Source organism: Spodoptera frugiperda, chromosome 27 (assembly GCF_023101765.2).
Source record: "Spodoptera frugiperda isolate SF20-4 chromosome 27, AGI-APGP_CSIRO_Sfru_2.0, whole genome shotgun sequence".
Lineage (NCBI taxonomy): Eukaryota > Metazoa > Arthropoda > Insecta > Lepidoptera > Noctuidae > Spodoptera > Spodoptera frugiperda.
In genome coordinates, this window is record NC_064238.1 from 957,134 (window position 1) to 973,813 (window position 16,680).

General features: G+C 32.7%; 1 protein-coding gene across 2 annotated transcripts in view; it reads right to left on the reverse strand.

The window, feature by feature from the left end:
- Positions 1 to 433: 433 nt before the first annotated feature.
- LOC118263796 (synaptogenesis protein syg-2) overlaps positions 434 to 16,680 on the reverse strand; it is a 177,151-nt gene continuing 160,904 nt past the window's right edge. Inside the window, exons 11-17 of one of the 2 annotated variants that reach the window (XM_050705440.1) lie at positions 12,648 to 12,799; positions 11,452 to 11,671; positions 9,973 to 10,188; positions 8,686 to 8,826; positions 5,944 to 6,048; positions 5,366 to 5,529; positions 434 to 4,443 (exon numbers count right to left, since the gene is read on the reverse strand). In XM_050705440.1, the coding sequence (XP_050561397.1) occupies positions 4,324 to 4,443; positions 5,366 to 5,529; positions 5,944 to 6,048; positions 8,686 to 8,826; positions 9,973 to 10,188; positions 11,452 to 11,671; positions 12,648 to 12,799 (1,118 nt within the window). In that variant the 3' untranslated portion in view covers positions 434 to 4,323. Of the gene's footprint in view, positions 4,444 to 5,365; positions 5,530 to 5,934; positions 6,049 to 8,685; positions 8,827 to 9,972; positions 10,189 to 11,451; positions 11,672 to 12,647; positions 12,800 to 16,680 lie in introns of both variants that reach the window. The other variant, XM_050705439.1, reaches the window with a different exon arrangement.

A 16,680-nucleotide genomic window follows, 5' to 3' on the forward strand; every position in this document is an offset into this window, starting at 1 on the left:
TTACTCGATTTTTGGGTATAAAAATGGTAACACTACGTCCTGCGTGAGCAGTCTAGACGCGAATGCAATGCGGTGCGAAAACAAGAAACTGTCAAAATCTATCGAAGTGGCCTAAGTGACCATCTGTACGTGGAGGGCGGTGAGGCGCTGTGTGGCGCGGATCAATGGGCTTGATATTTTGCGCGAACTGGACGCGGTGCCGTCACGTTTTTGTTCATAATGTCATAAACAGAAACAAAATGAAAAGATTCACATTCACGAAGGCTGGGCGGTCGCGTCACACCGCATCGCGTTGAATTCGCGTGTCACCGCACCGCTTCCAGTACGCCGCGTAACTGAGCTGAGCACTTCTTTGCACGTTAATAGGTGTTCTTATTAACTTACCTTTGTATCTTCTGAGGCATAGGATAGTGTAATAAAGAGAAACAACAAATAGATTTGCCGATAAGCAAATTTATTCCAAGAAGTATTACACATATCTTAATAATTACGATATGTCAAGAAGTCTTTGAAAAATTACCGAAATTATACAATTTATATCAAACTTAAATAGACATTTTGAGTAACTTATAAAGTATAAATATAATTTATACCAAAATACATAAAGTAACATACATTGGAAACAGTTTTAATAGTCTGCAATACATTTTATAAATGGCGTTCTGACTGAATTTTATTACTCGAATAAAATTTCGAGAGAAGAATTCACGTGAAGTTTCCACCTCCCTATATATGTATATATATGAATAGGAATGCACTTTATGTCGTCAGCCTGTAAGTGATGTACTTCGTAACTACATTATACTGTCAGGAAACGAAAAAGCTATTAACATTTATATTTTATACAACTTTCATTTTGAATTGAATTTTCTTTTTTATATTATTTCAAGATGAGAGCTATTAACTAAATAGCTTAAAGTTATTAAATAAATATTTTAATTACAATAACAATATAGTTTTAATTTTATCATAATTTGGATGCGTTTTTTACTATTGCAGTCTATTAAAACGTTTCCTTAAATTATATAACATTGATACAACCAGAAACATTTTACTATACCCATTAAATGAAGTATAATTTAATTTATACATCATGTTTGGTAGTATACAAAACGTATAATGCGTATTATGAAATGTATAGTAATTGTTTCCGATTGTAAAGATTTTTCACATTTTCTTTTATAAATAAGAATAATAAGAAGAAAGTAGAAATGATTAACAAATTAAAATAATAATGCAAATAAATTAGCGGAATCGATTAACATTCATTTTTTATATTTATAATATTCCTTCACATATAAGTTAGTACTATTTACAATACACAAATTTTTCTATAGTATTTCATCAGGGTTTTTTAATTTTACCCTAAAACCGAAAACACCTTCGTAATTATTATTTTAATTATTTACACTTATACAAAAATTATGAATGTAATTCATAATTTAGAGAGTTATAAATTTTATAGCATCACAGTGTATTCATTTAATTAATTTTATTTATAGAAATTCAAAGTTCAATTATAATAATTTACTTATAATCTAATTACATTCAAATTGTGACGTACAATGTAAATATATATTGAGGAGAAATGATTGTTTGTTTTATATAACGAAACGAGGTGACAATATATTCCGAAAATATACTGATATCAATTTTTAAATAAGTTACTATAAACCAACAAAAATAACATACTGTACATAATTAAAAAGGTAAATTATACATAACATTAACGGTCAAATAAAAAAAAATACATTTCATTTACTTAAAAAAAAAAAAGATCTTTAATACAGAATAACGCGTGAGTAAACAGAATAGTCACGTAGTTGGGAGGAAATACTTCTCTATATGTTGTATCCTTAGAGGTATTTACATTCCATATTCCGAGTGTCGACGACACGGAAAAACTTCCTCAAGGAAATATGATTAAGAATCCTTAAGAGGGTCGGATAGGCCATAACTTGTGTACATTTACTCAGATTCCACGTACCCGAACCGAATGTACTTATATGATCATCCAGTTTAATATACGGAACGTATTTATAAGTTTAGAATATTTATTTGTATTTATATATATATATATATATAAATTATAATATATAATGTATTTTATTCTCTCTAACAAAAGTATATTTATTTTTAATATTACCTGTAGCTATTATTTCCTCCGTTATATTTGAATAAACATTTAAAATAATAAAACTATTTTAATAACATGTTTTATTGTCTACATTCCATTCAAAACTATATAAATTCCTTTAACACGGTGATTTAATACAAAATTAATACAAACCTCATATTCGTAAACAATTGTAACTTTACCAACATTTTATAATTTATGATATTTTAATATAATTATAACATTATTGAGCCAGTTTCAGAAAGTATAAAATATATTTACAATTTGAAACTTTATGGACAAAAATATTTCATTTATAAAATTTGCTACAAAAATGTAATAATATACAGAAAGGAATGTGGTATTTTGTCTATATTAAAATAACATTATTATAATAATTATTTAAGAAATATAAATATTCTAATATAATTTCTGTTTAACAAAATCGATACTAAATTACGACAAGGAACATTTACTTGTGTGAATGTTCGTCAAATGAAATTGAAACTACATATACTTTAAGAAGGACACTTAGTTTTAGGGGAAACAGAAACAATATAATGAACACATGCACAATGTGGGGTGTAAACAGATTTCTTTTTAAATTTACTAATCTTCGACGAAATGTTTTATTCCTTTTAAGTACCATGTACGAGTACCTCTGCTTTTGACAAGACAATCTTACTATAAATGGTAAGGCGAAAGGGACACAATTCTAAAAATAAAACTAAAAGTAAATAAGTTTTTATGTACTTACTTTTCACGCCCATTTCTAATATCAAATTCCAGATAGTTTTATCGTATTTTATAATTTTATTTTATAATTGCTAATAAAAAGTATCACCATTAATGGAAACAGCCTATTAATGACCACTGCTGACCAAAGCCTCTTCTCACACGGAGAAGGTTTGACCATTATTCACCAAGCTTTCTCCATGCGGGCAATTTTTAACTTTTAATCAGAAATTATAAGCCCAGGTTTCCTCAAGATGTTTTCCTTTACCGTTTTTCAGTGTCTAAATAATCTTAGAAAGTACATATAACTCGGAAAAAGTCACATTGGTACATGCCGTTGGTAGATTTCGAACCGGCACCCTCATGCATGAAAAATGGTATCTTAAACCTTCAGCCTACCGTGACTAAAATCTATTAGTTAACATTTCTATGTTAACAAATTTGAAATTGAAGTAAACTTTCATTTCGATATAAATTTTAATTAGTTTAAGCACGTAACCTCCACAATATATATCGTGGGAGGTTATATATATTTCCGAAATTGTAGCTGAGAGTATTTTTTTTCTTTGCCGTGGGTAGTACTTAATTATAACAAAGTAAATATTTAAAATGGAATAAAAATATCTAAAAGCAACTTCTACTTATTATTTTTATCTCATTATTAAATTGATTCTTGGAAAAATGTTATTATACAGTTTAAATTTAGATTTGGCCTTTTTGTATATAAATACTTAGGTACGAATTATAATTGAAAACTGATGATTTATTACGAGAAATGTAAATGTTCTTCTACGCCTGAATATTTAAACACAATCCTAATTATTTACTTTGTTCAAGCCAAATTGAACCTTATTTACACAGCCTTAAAAAAGAATAAAACATATCGTGATATGTTATATACATTATTTGTATACCATCAGTAGTAATATACATAACCTATTACAGAATAATTGCAGTTTTCAGAACATTTAATTACACTTACATATATGTACTTTTAGATAGATATATCTCTTTTTCAAAGTGAATATTGACTATAAAACGAACATTTTGTTTAATTTACATGTTTTTGTGTCAAAGGGAGCGTGTTGAAACAGTCTTTCATAATTTACTTCGATGTATGTACAAAAATATCAATCGCATATATTCGAGAAATATATCGAAACGATAAAATCGTCTATTATTCTAGAACAGTACTAAAACATAACCGTTACGTATTAAAATAACAAAATTGAATACCGAAACTTAATTCCGAATATTTTTTCAATATCTTGCGTAAGAAAAACTGGAAACGATTCAGTATCTACAAAAAATACACCAATAATGAAACCAGGTAAGAAATTAAACTCAAATAATATTCTAAAACAACATTAAGACGTATCACAGACCCATCTCTAGATAGTAAAAAATATTCTAGAAAATAAATGCGCAACATGATCCCTTTGACTCAAAGTATTTATTTCCTATGATTCAGCCTAGACACAACTTTCCCTCGCGTTTGCTAGCAAAGGAGTTCTGGTTGTAACAACTTCTCTCCGTCTGGAGAATGTCCCGCTCGTCACACTACGACGATCCTCTGCCAGTGTCCCGATGCTCTGAGTTGAAAGGGTTATATTAAATTTATTTGTTAAGTTAAAAGATACGTTGTGTGATAACTGTGAGAGAGCCATGCTTCGGCACGAATGGGTCGGCTCGACCGGAGTGTTACCACGGCCTCACAGAAAACCGACGTGAAACAACGCTTGCGTTGTGTTTCGTTGTGTGAGTGAACCGGAGGCTCAATTACTCTCTTCTCAATCTTCCCTTTCCCTGATTCCCCAAAAACCCTTAAATTCCTACCCCCCAAAAGGCCGGCAAAGCACACCGGTGATTGCATACCATCAGGTGATCCGACTGATCGTTTACCGGCTTGTACCATAAAAAGAAACTGTGGGACTCTTTATACAGTGTTTGAGATATTCTATAGTGGTCAGTGCACATTACTTTGTGTGCCTGTGTTTAAATAAGTCCTGCAACGTCATGATAATAACCCGTACTACTCAATTAATAAAAGCATAACGCCACTGTCATATAAGCAAAATAACAAACATAGTCAAATCAATTCCACAAACTGGTCAGGTAAATTCGTCAGACAAGCTGTCAATAAGAGCAAAATTAAAGAGATAAATCTTTGCATTTCACCAACTTAGCAAAAATTTGCAAAGTAAAGTATAACTCTTGAGCAAATTCGTGTTAAAAATAACTCTCAACGCTAATTAGGGTTTCAACCTCTAATTAATAATTACTCGCGATCTAAAATTGCTTATCGCGCTTAATTTAAAATTAAATACGATCTTTCTGGTAAAGGTTAAAAAACAAACCGTTAATTTACTGACCTATTCTCAACAGAAAGGTTGTTTAAAAATGAGCAGCGCAGAAATATCTTTTCAAACATTCGTAAACTCGTTTAAAGATATTTCAATTTGTCAATCAGTTTTATTTAAATTAAATCTGTCAATCGTTGTTATAAGTACTCACATGGGCATCAGACGCAGGTGTGATCGGTGTGTGCGGTGTGACAGGCCGCATGTCGTGATGGTGTAAACTGTTCGAACTACGTGAAGACCCCACGGGAGGAGACATCACTGTCCCATAAGGTGGGGGCTCAGGGGGCCGCTCTAAGTCCCGCGCACTGTTGAAATCTGTTTAACAAATGATTGATCAATCAAAGTTATAAAACTTTTAAAATGTAAGTTATATCACAAGACTTCACAAGAGTAATAAAAAAAATATCTTGATAAAGTGGTCAGTGATCAATCTAAACTTAAGAATTACATTAAAACTTTTCTTTTTGACGCGGACTTTATGTGGCTATGCATTGTGCTTAAGTAACAAATAAATCAAAAACAAAGACTGTAATTTTTACTTTGAAAAATAATTTAAACCGACTACAAATGTTCTTTGCTCAAACTCAATTTAGTAAATTGAAAGAAAACTAAACCTTATTGATAGACCATGCGGTAAATATTAATCTTAAATCAAATCTAAAAAATAAAACGACAAACAAAAGTGAACAAAACATTTTGTGATGAATAAAATCGATCTACCTATATTACCTTTACCCAGCGGCACCACATCAGGATTTTTATCGTCAGGCTGAACCGGAGAATGGTTGGTGCTTTGTATCGCGCCTTTGTACGCCTTCACCGTCTGCATAGGAGCTAAAATAAAGTAAAATAAATTATAGTGTATACATCGCACGTGCAAAGGTGAACTGTGAAGGTAAAATTGGTTTAAAAATATTGAAATCGACGTGCACATCAATCATTCTATAATGGCATGAAGACTGCTTTGTGAGGGGTTTAGTTTGCACCGTCTTTGTTGACGGCGAGGTCGGCCAGAGGGCGTAGAGTGAGAAGGTAGTTGGACTCCGAGTGCATCGGATAGATTACAACTCCATCAACGAAGCTATGAATCTTTTGACGCGCTCAGATTGGATGCATCGACTGTCTATCCGTACAGATGTATCTGTAAGTCCACTGATGTCTATCGTGCATCAACATAATTAATCCGCGAATGCCCATCCACTACCCATCCAATAAGTACCTACTTATCTCCATGTACTTTTAGTGAAGTGAATAGAACAGAAGTTTAATCGATATCGATGATTTCAGTGTCGATGTAACGATATGATTGTCTGACACGACATTTAGAACTCAGGTCCTAAATTCACCTGGCACTAGGCTGGCACAACGAATGTTTTTCTCGATATAGGTAAATGTTTTTATTGCACCATATTTCTAAAAGGCTATTATTTCTGTGAAAACGTTTGTTGCTTACAAAGTTTTCGAACATAACTTTTCATGCTCGCGAATTCTAACAATAGAAGCTTTTTATACTAAATCTTAATAGCTAAAGGCAAGGAAAAGAATAAATCATTCTGATTATTACAAAAGTAGGTTGTGGAAATCGAATGCTAATAAGTGCCTTTTCAATGCGTATCGATTTATGAGAACGCTATTTATGAAAGTGGAACAGTTTTCTGAGAGGATGCCCTACTAACTATAGTAGTAAATAGTGGTACAATGACTTTAACCACGTAAGTGTTGTGATGTAGCGATTTCGGCAAATCTGAGCATAATTATGTTCATAATATCAAATACATCGAAAATGTCAAATATAACCGGGATAAACATTATGAAAATTATATGAGACGTCATGTCAAGTCTCTTATTTACCGTCACAGGCTTGTCTCGTGTTTGTCGCCATTAATATTATTACTGCGGGACGAATGAAGTGGTTGCATGACATTCTAACCATCTTAGAACGAGCTATGTCTGTTCGTCACTGTTCCTGTGTTGACGGAGCGGTTAGAATATTTGTTCACATAACACGTGGCTCCCGCTCCACTGTTGGCATAGTCAAGGTTGCCATTCTACGCGTGTTTGTATAGGGAATATGCTGAGTTTATGCTCTGAAGTAGCTGTCGGCGTTTCAATTTTCGGATGATAGGATATTCTAGGAAAATTTGAGCCCCATGTTGTGTTATAAAGTTAAGGTTATAAACTGATTATAGGTTTTAGGGTCGCTAGGCTCGACCTTATATTGTGGTCTGTATGTAGTACTGTTGTAAACGAAAGAAAAGCAAGAGCTCAATAAAAAATCGACAGCAAGAAATAAAATATTCCACAAGTTAATAAACCAACCAATCTCATTACTGGGGAACCGTAAACATTACTCGTAAAACATTCATTTCGCAAATATCACGTAAAAGTATCATTACGAGGAACAAGCAGTGAAACGTCTGACAGACAATTTATTTAATAATATAGAAAGTTAATAAAGATGTCGTCGCCGTCCATCGGCAGACGGAACATCTGCAATTTCATTCCAAATGCAAAAGGACATAAATCACATTTCAAATGCAGTGAAGCCCACAGCCGCGCCGTCCGAGGCGTTCAAAAATTCCAGTCACGCGACAGAATCCACCGCTATTCGCCAGTAAACCTGCCCAGCGAAGCAATTTCGATTTATTTGTGGTCGAAGGTACGAACCTCTATATTGCTTTTATATTACCCTGAAAATAATTACCTATCCGAGACATCGATAATAAAAAGGCATTAGGCACGTCACTAAAACATAAACCGGTACCGCTAAACAAAATTAATGATTTCACTTTCAAATTACAAAATGTTCAAGTTTGAAAATGTTTTATTTTAAGGTGTTATGTATTAAGTTATTGTTACATTACGTGAGAATGGCGGAGGAAAATTACTTTGCCACTATCTGGCGACAATTTTGCCGTAAAATTCAAAGTTGTGTCGTTTATACTCTAAGTTATAGGCATTGCACACGCTACCGGTCTGTTAAATACTATTATTTGTCGGATCCATAGCATCTATCAAAATTGGACACGCTACAATCATGTACACATAAACGATTCATCGACCTCTGTCAATTTGAGCAATCATACTTTATACGAAATATTTTTTATGCTTCGTTGCATTCCAATTTTCAGTATGGGTTCCAGGGGAGCCTACATATTTATTTTCTTGTTATATTCTCTCAATATGTGTGTGTATTGCTTTTTCATTACCTGCATACCATGTTGTCGAATTTATAGATTGAAGTTTGTTCAACCCTAGGTACCATTTTAAGATCCTGGATTTGTACCTAGAGAATTTGGTCTGGGTCTGAAGTACTATGTATTTTTTTTTAAATTAGTAATTCCATTTTTAATTATGTTGATTTTATGGCTATTTGTATTCTATCTTTAATATACTGTCTATTATTAGTTCTTGTTTTGCACACTGTATAAATAAATGAAATATTTATAAAAAAATATATAGTACTCTTACCTTCATACTGCATTGGTTGATGCTGTCTTCTCCTAGCCAGAAGAGCAATCACCACAATCACCACAAGTGTCCCAGCAATACCGGCGATTACTCCCAATGCCCAACTAGCGTCAACACCAACTGCTTTGCCAGATTTTGCTTCTGTTAGGTAAAGAAAAAAAAAATATTATTTTGCACTTAAAACCTAACCTAACTTAACCATATAAGCCAATAGTTTATAACGTTTTTTTGACTTGAGCTAATTTATTTAAAATACAAATTATTTTCACAAATATAATACAAAATATTTATTAAAGTTTGTTTACAAATAATAAAGTAAAATTAATAAAATAAATTGTTAATAATTATCATTGGCTACGAAAACACAGCAAAACAAAAATATAATATTTTTTAATTTTGTGTGTAGATCAAAGTTTAGCATCGTTTGACAGCTAAAATAATGAATGGACGTACAAATGAAGAATGATTTATTCGCTACAATATTTTTTTACAATAATTTATTTTTATTTTTTTACTGATGATAAATGATATAAGTCCTCCATTTTGTTTTCATTTTTCAATTTTACACGTCAATAACTGATTAACTTAATTTTTTATCTTAGAAACAGACCGCGTCTAGGTACAATTAAATTAAAATTACAAAATTGTAAGGTAGAATTACTGAATTGACTTATTCAATTAACTTTACAAGTCAGTTAAAGTTTTAAAATATCAAAGTTTAAAATTACGTCTACCAATTAGCCTGGTCGTCAATCCAATTTGACGGTAGTTAGAATATAACAAAAAGCTAGAACTAAACTAATTAGTATTCAACGCGAACACAAAGCAAGATTTCATGATTCTGATTATTTAATTAGCTAACGATACTACTACTGACATTCTAATAACATAAATTGTTAAAATATTCTTGCCACGGATAATTGTTTTAAATCTTATAATTTTAATTTACCTAAAAGTAGTTTTTACTTAATTTTCTTTTTTGTTATTTCTACAATGCCACCATGGCTTTGTTTTTACCTACTCTAACGTTTTTTTGACGGGGGAAAATTATTCAATGACTTCTCCCGCCTTGGATGAGGCGGGAGGGAGTGTCACATTCTTACTGACTTAAAACCACCCCGTTCCTTCTTCTGCTTTGAGCAGGACACCTACTCTCTCTGTGTGTTAAATCGTAAAATAATCTCAAATTTTCCTAAAAAACATCTTGTAGTAGTATTGAGCTTGGGAACACATTCAGGCCTAGAATTAAATACTCGTAAACTATTATACCACAATCTGTATACTTGCCTGTATGTAAAGCAAGTCTCGCCAGGGTGCTGATCCTCATCATGACAGTCTCTGACCTTCCTCGGGCGTTGGCAGCGAAGAACACGAGCCTCAAGCTCTTCCCTGACCCGAGACCTCGCAGTATCCACGCTGGTTGTGCGGTCGACACATTTGCTACTAAATTCTTAGATTCCCATACTTCCACGTAATATGAGGTTAGAAGACCTCCATCGTAACCTGGAAAGATTTTCTTATGTAAATGGTGCTTTTGTGTTTGATGTATGGCTGGTAGTTATCAGTGGATCGTTAATTTCAATGTTGGAATATTGTGTTGTTCTATGAAATGATATTTATTTCTGTAAGTATGTTATAAAATAACACTTTTACCCGTCAATATTTCAAATAGCTAGATAAGGCCGGCTATGAGCTATATTTCAAATTAAATGATACAATTACTTTTTCATAGTTTTATCAGTTAAAGATTCTCACTAGGAATGGAATCAATGATTTAGTATTGTTTGAAATGCAGTTCGTGTGATATTGGTTAGTTAATATTATTTTATCCGAAAAGTATAATCCGCTTTGAAAATCGGAATTTTATTGTTGATTGCGTCGATCGCCTATATGTGACTGACATTTCATCAAATGTAATGTGTCATCACACATACTATAAAACCTTTTCCTACTATATAAATTATACCACTCCAGAGCAATGTTACTTTAAAGTCGAATTTCAAAATGTTTTCCTCTATTCTTTATCATCAATCTTTTTGTTGTTTTTTGTGTCCAACAAAATCCAGAAAACAAAAACAATGGGGTCGTTATTTCATTATTACGTTTGTAAAGAAAATCGTAACGAAGTCACAACGCGGTTGGGAATGAAAAGAAAATAACTTAACCGTATTTTTTGGCTCAGGTGATTGGAATAACTTGATTTCCTCGTCCATTAAATCTTTCAGGGAAAGAAAACTAAAAAGATTTAAAATAAAAGTTATTGGGTTTTTATCTGTTAATTGATTTTTGTATTAATTTGTGTGTGACTTGCATGAAGGGAGGATAAATCACAGTAATATTATAAATGTGAAAGTTTGTTTGTTTGAACGGATTTTGATGAAATTTCGTATACAGATAAGGTATGAGCTGACTTGAGTGATAGAATACTTTCTATCCCAGGGGAACGCGGATGAGGCTGCTGGCAGAAGCTAGTACATAAAATATCTGTGTATATTTTTTTGTGTTATGTTTAAATCCTTAAGTTTGATTCTATTCGTATGAAATTATTTTGTAATAAACATAGTTAGATTTTACTGTAATCCTTCTGTAAAATTTTCCAAATAATGTTTATAACCTTTAGTTGCATGAATGACCTGGTAAAATGTACATATTGTTACATATCAGAGATTTAAATGTGATGTGATTGAAATTATATGAATGAATATCCAACTATTATAAACACTACAATTATCAAAACTACTCAATTCCTTTAAAAAATAAACTTACCAGCGACACATCTAATTTCAGCTGAATCGTCAGTGAGGTTCACAGCAGAGCAGTTGGCTAATGGGTCTGGTCTGACTGCTGGCAGCAAGGAGTATCGACATGGTTCCACCTGCTGACCTGCCAAGTTGGTAGCCCTGCAGGCCAAGGACCCATAGTCTTTCTCTGATGATGGAGTGTAGAAGAGGACTGATTTTCCGACTCCATTTAGGATATATTTTTCCTGTGTGATAGAAATAAATTGAATATTAGTAATTTGAGTTTTATATTTGGGTAAATTATTCTTTATTTAGTATGGATTTTGGAACTTTGATGCTATAATAAACTCGTATTTTATTGTGCCCAAAATCTAATTAAGCACGTTATGTAATTCATGTTTGTTCATGGCAATGACGACAGCGTCTAACCATACCATACATTCAAAAAGCAATACAGTTATTTATAAAAATGTTAAATTAAATGTAATAAAAATGGCGTCCAAATCGAAATTATAAGTTGCTAGCACATGAATTTGTTTAACTCCCATGGGGTCACTTATGGCCCGTTCTGTAATCCAGCAAAAAAGGCGAGAGTCGCCGGGAATTGTTGGGAAAAAAATATTTTCATAAAACAAAGGATTATTCATGACGAGCGCTGTTCGCATGTCCATAAAAGAGAATGACAAGCCCCTTGTATGTATGTATGTGTTTATAAAAGGGATACTTGTAACGACATAACAGCGGGGAATAAATATTGTTTTGAAACAACCGACGCGATGTAGTTTAGCTATATTGATAGGTTTTTGCAAGATTTGGTTTAACCTTTAGCGTACTTTTTTGTTATGAATAACAACTATATACAACAATATGTATTTAAAAAGACAGTTTTGAAATCGCATCCTATTTTCATACTGGACTAGAATAAAAAAATGTCTTACTCGACTGGCTGGATATATAAAGCAGTCAGTTTTGAATTTGTCTTGAAAATAAATCAAGATCAAGCTCATTGAATACATGCACTTCATTAAGGAACACTCCGGGACTAAGTCAACACAGAACTAACCCCACTATTATTACAAACGGACCAAGTTCTCACATTACAATTCCGTTTCAGAGTCAAAACTCCAACTATAAAACGTTTACATAATTTTCAGCAACGAAACATGAATTATTCCGTTTTAGTCGTACAATGCATTTATGTTCGTAAAGTTTTGTACTCACAGGTTCAATTTCCGAAGTTCCCATGGAATTATTGAGGGTCCACTGGAAGTTCTTGGGAGGAGGGAAGGCGTCCACTTCGCACGTTACTTTGGTCGGTTCATTGATCGCGGCACCAACTATGGCTATTGATGTTGCTACACACACCGGCTTATCTGCAAATAATGGACTTTATTATTGTCTTGGTAAGACTTAGATTTGATTACATTGGAAGTGAGTTTGAGATGTCTTTTTGTGGCTTGGAGTTTGTCGTTTAGAATGTTCTTTTAGAGATATTAGGACGTAACTAGACAAAATATTTCTTATCTATCGTTTAAAATAATGACTGCGTAGCTGATTTTTCTATGAAATAGGAGGCAACCTGATGGTAAGCAATCAGCGCCACCCATGGATACCCGTAACACTAATAGAGTCACAGGTGCTTTGTCGGCATTTAAATTCAAGTCAGTGTGGTCAAATGAAATTCCGCGTGAAATAATTGAATAGAAACTCTTTAAAACATAATGTTACACCCAAAATATTTTCCATTTTATTTCATCAACAATCATATTTGTTAAACTCAATAATTAAATTCAATACAAACGAACTCACAATCAATCACACCCAATAATAGCTATACTCGTACGTGGCCACTCAATCATTCAATTTGGCCACTAGTTGCAGGTGACTAATATATGCACTCGATCACATTTAGGTTCTAGTAATCTAGTATCTAGCGATCAGAGCCTATCATCAGCCTATCAGTCATTCTAAGTCATTACTCACAGTTAGCTGTGACGGTTGATTTTTGGTCAACTAACCACGGGTAGCCATTTTGATTGATGGTCTAAAATGTGAAAAGTTTAATTGGATTTGGCGTAAATTGTAATTTTTTTGTCGATGGATCGGTTTTTGACAAAATATTGTTTTGTTTATGTTTTTGTATGGATGGATTAGGTGGATGTGTACATTTGTTTTGTTTATTTTGTTATATTTGTATTTGGTGAATAATCCACAGTCAACGGGCAATACGTTGGAGAAGTATTAAAATATTTATATTTATTAAAAACAGTGCCTGGTCCAAATATTTTGCCATGTGAAAATTAATAATTTGGACTCGTATAGACAGTGTAAAATAATATATTAGCAGAGTAATAATCCTTTAAAATAGAATACAAGCGACTGAAAAATAATTACTTTAAATTAAAAGTATCACTTCACCATTGATTAAATAAAAACTTCATGATTATCTAAATAAGCCAGACTAGCCCAGGTTCACCCTATTACTTCGAAAGCAAGCAGACAAACAAACAAAGTAAAAAAGATACTTGGAATTTGTTTTGTAGCAGAGACGGGCCAGTCAGAGTTTGAGTTCCAAACTAAATACCAAAAGCCAACAACGTTTTTATTTTTGTTTTAAATGTACTCGTTATGGGATCAACGTTTTTCTATTTTCGGTACAGAGTTTTCAATCTGTTTTTCACTGTACGACTAGTTTGTAGGTATTATTTTTTCTATTGTTTTGATTCGATATTTTTTTTTAAACTTTCCACACTAGGATTTACTTCTATATAGTGGGAACGTTTACAAACATACACGTTCACATACACATGACACCCAAACCCGAAACAATAGTTTATTGATCATACAAAGTTTTTCCGTGCGGGAATTGAACTCGATACACGTTGCACAGCAGCCAGTTACCTAGTCTCCGCGTCAACCGTGCAGTAAAGTTGTTGTTATTTTTTATTGTTTTGTTTTGAAATTGATCCTCAGTTGTCTATTTTTTTATTTCACGTTGTCTAACTAAAGTCCCAGCCTTACTGGTCTGTTGCGCTGTGTTGCGTCGTTTTTCATATATTTTTTATGGCAAGCCTCATTTGTCCGTTTACATAGTGTAAAGCAAATGGACCTGGTGCCTAAATATGGTTTGATTGTGCAGTTATAGACTGCTTGCGACATTATTATATTTTCACGTTCAAAAATGCCTTCCCGGTCTATTTAAAATAAATAATGTTGACTTTATTTCGACACCAGCAATTTATACTACGCTAACTCGAAATTTGGTAAAAACGTTTTTTTATGCCAAGTTGCTTAAAATGTGTTTTTACATACGTCATAAAAAAATTGAGAAGAAATATGCAAAAATAAGAAAGTTACAAATCTTATAAAACGCTAAGTAAAGGTACTTTTTGAAATCACTCGATTTATATTACGCCAACTATTATTAGCGGAGTGTGCGCGGGGATCACTTTGGTCAAAATCCATGCAACACTGCGCTAACTCATAGTTAGCGTAGTTGCGTTCGTGTGTATACTTGTTCGTTTGTAAAATGAACTACTTAGCGACTTTTACATAGTAAATACTTATGTATTAACGTATTAATTAGTTTATTAATGGTACATTGACTATTCTTTTTGTAAGTAAGTACATGTTCTTTATAAAAATATTGAAATATGCATCAGATGGTTGATCATGCACTACGACCTCCCGTACTACACTACGCTATTAGTTAGACGTGTATAAGATGTTACATTTTTTTGATGAATTACGTTTATATACGGCTAACTTGCGCTAAATCAAAAAATAGAAATAATTAAGGAAATATAAATATGAGATATTACAATGAATAAATTAAATATTAAGCATACCAAATTTCAAAAAAATATCTTAATTAATGTAAAAGTTATCACGTTTTTCCCTTTAAACGCCTCTACTGTAAAGTACGCTTTTTTGAGTTAGCGTAGTATAAATTGCTGGTGTCGATTTAGTTGTATTATAATTTTATTAATATCCAGTGAAAAATAAAAACACTATAATAGGAAGTATGAGTAGCTATATCTTCACAAATAAACAGAAACGTTACTTATAAAGTTCAATGTTACTTCCCACTTATAAAGTTCATTGTCCATTAATGAGTCCCTTATAAGTATAGATAAATAATTTACTTCGCTATTTAATTATTTAAAGTCCAAAAATGTCTTAGTTCGTGACCTCCACCTTGTAAATTCAATAATATAAGTTTTACAACTTGAAATGGTCTATTTTGTCAATAATGACACTAAATAACTAGTTTGAAGGTTAAATTACCATTTAAACTCTTTAATGGACATGTTTTACTTCGGGTGATCGTATTTAATACGTAGGTAGGTAATTGTATACGTCACACTATGTGTTAGTATGTTTGGTATTCAATTTAACCAAAATTGATGGATTCATTCAGATGCAATTTGGAATACCAATTTCCATAATTATACGCATAAAAGAAGGTATTGTCAAGAAGTTGGGAAAGGCCGTTGTTTTTTAATGTTTTTTTTATCTCAATTGGTTCTTCTTCAAAATATTATATGAACTAATCAGGTGATTAAGGAGGCATTGGCGAAGGTGGTGATAATGACAAACCGATTGTATTAGGAAAATATTGACGTTAGTCCTGTATTTATCCCGGAGCTGCGAACTACCTAGCGGGTTTCAATGGCTCCAGCTTAAAGAGGAGGAGTAGAAATGGGGTGGTTTTTAGTCAGAAATATTTTGACACTCCCTCTCGTCTCACCCAAGGTGGGAGAAGTCATTGGGTGATTTTTCCCTCTTCAAAAAAAAATCTGTACCTACTTATAAAGATTTTACAATACCTGCCACTGTAAACTACACTTTACCAAGTTTAATGGAAAGGAAAATACAATAACAGCTTCAATTTGCCCAATGGAACATTTGTAGTGTTCTATAGAGTTCAAAATCGGTTTGAATCATAAACAGGGGCCTACAAAGCTTTGCATATAAAATCAAATCAATCCGACGTTATTCAATGAATTTGCAAGTTATGCTTTACACTTTAGGTGCAAATTGAATTGGCTTTGCCGATGGTGTGTGAAGTTACAAGGCGGATTGATATATTAGGTACATGTTACAATGCAAATGTTCGGTGTTGATAAACTAAGATTGTGTTTCCTGAAGGATATAACCTGGGTGTCTTCAAGCCTCGAGTGAATAGATTGTTTACGGGCAGACGTGCTCCATCGTAGGCCACATTATCGCTTACCACCAGGCAAGATAGTGG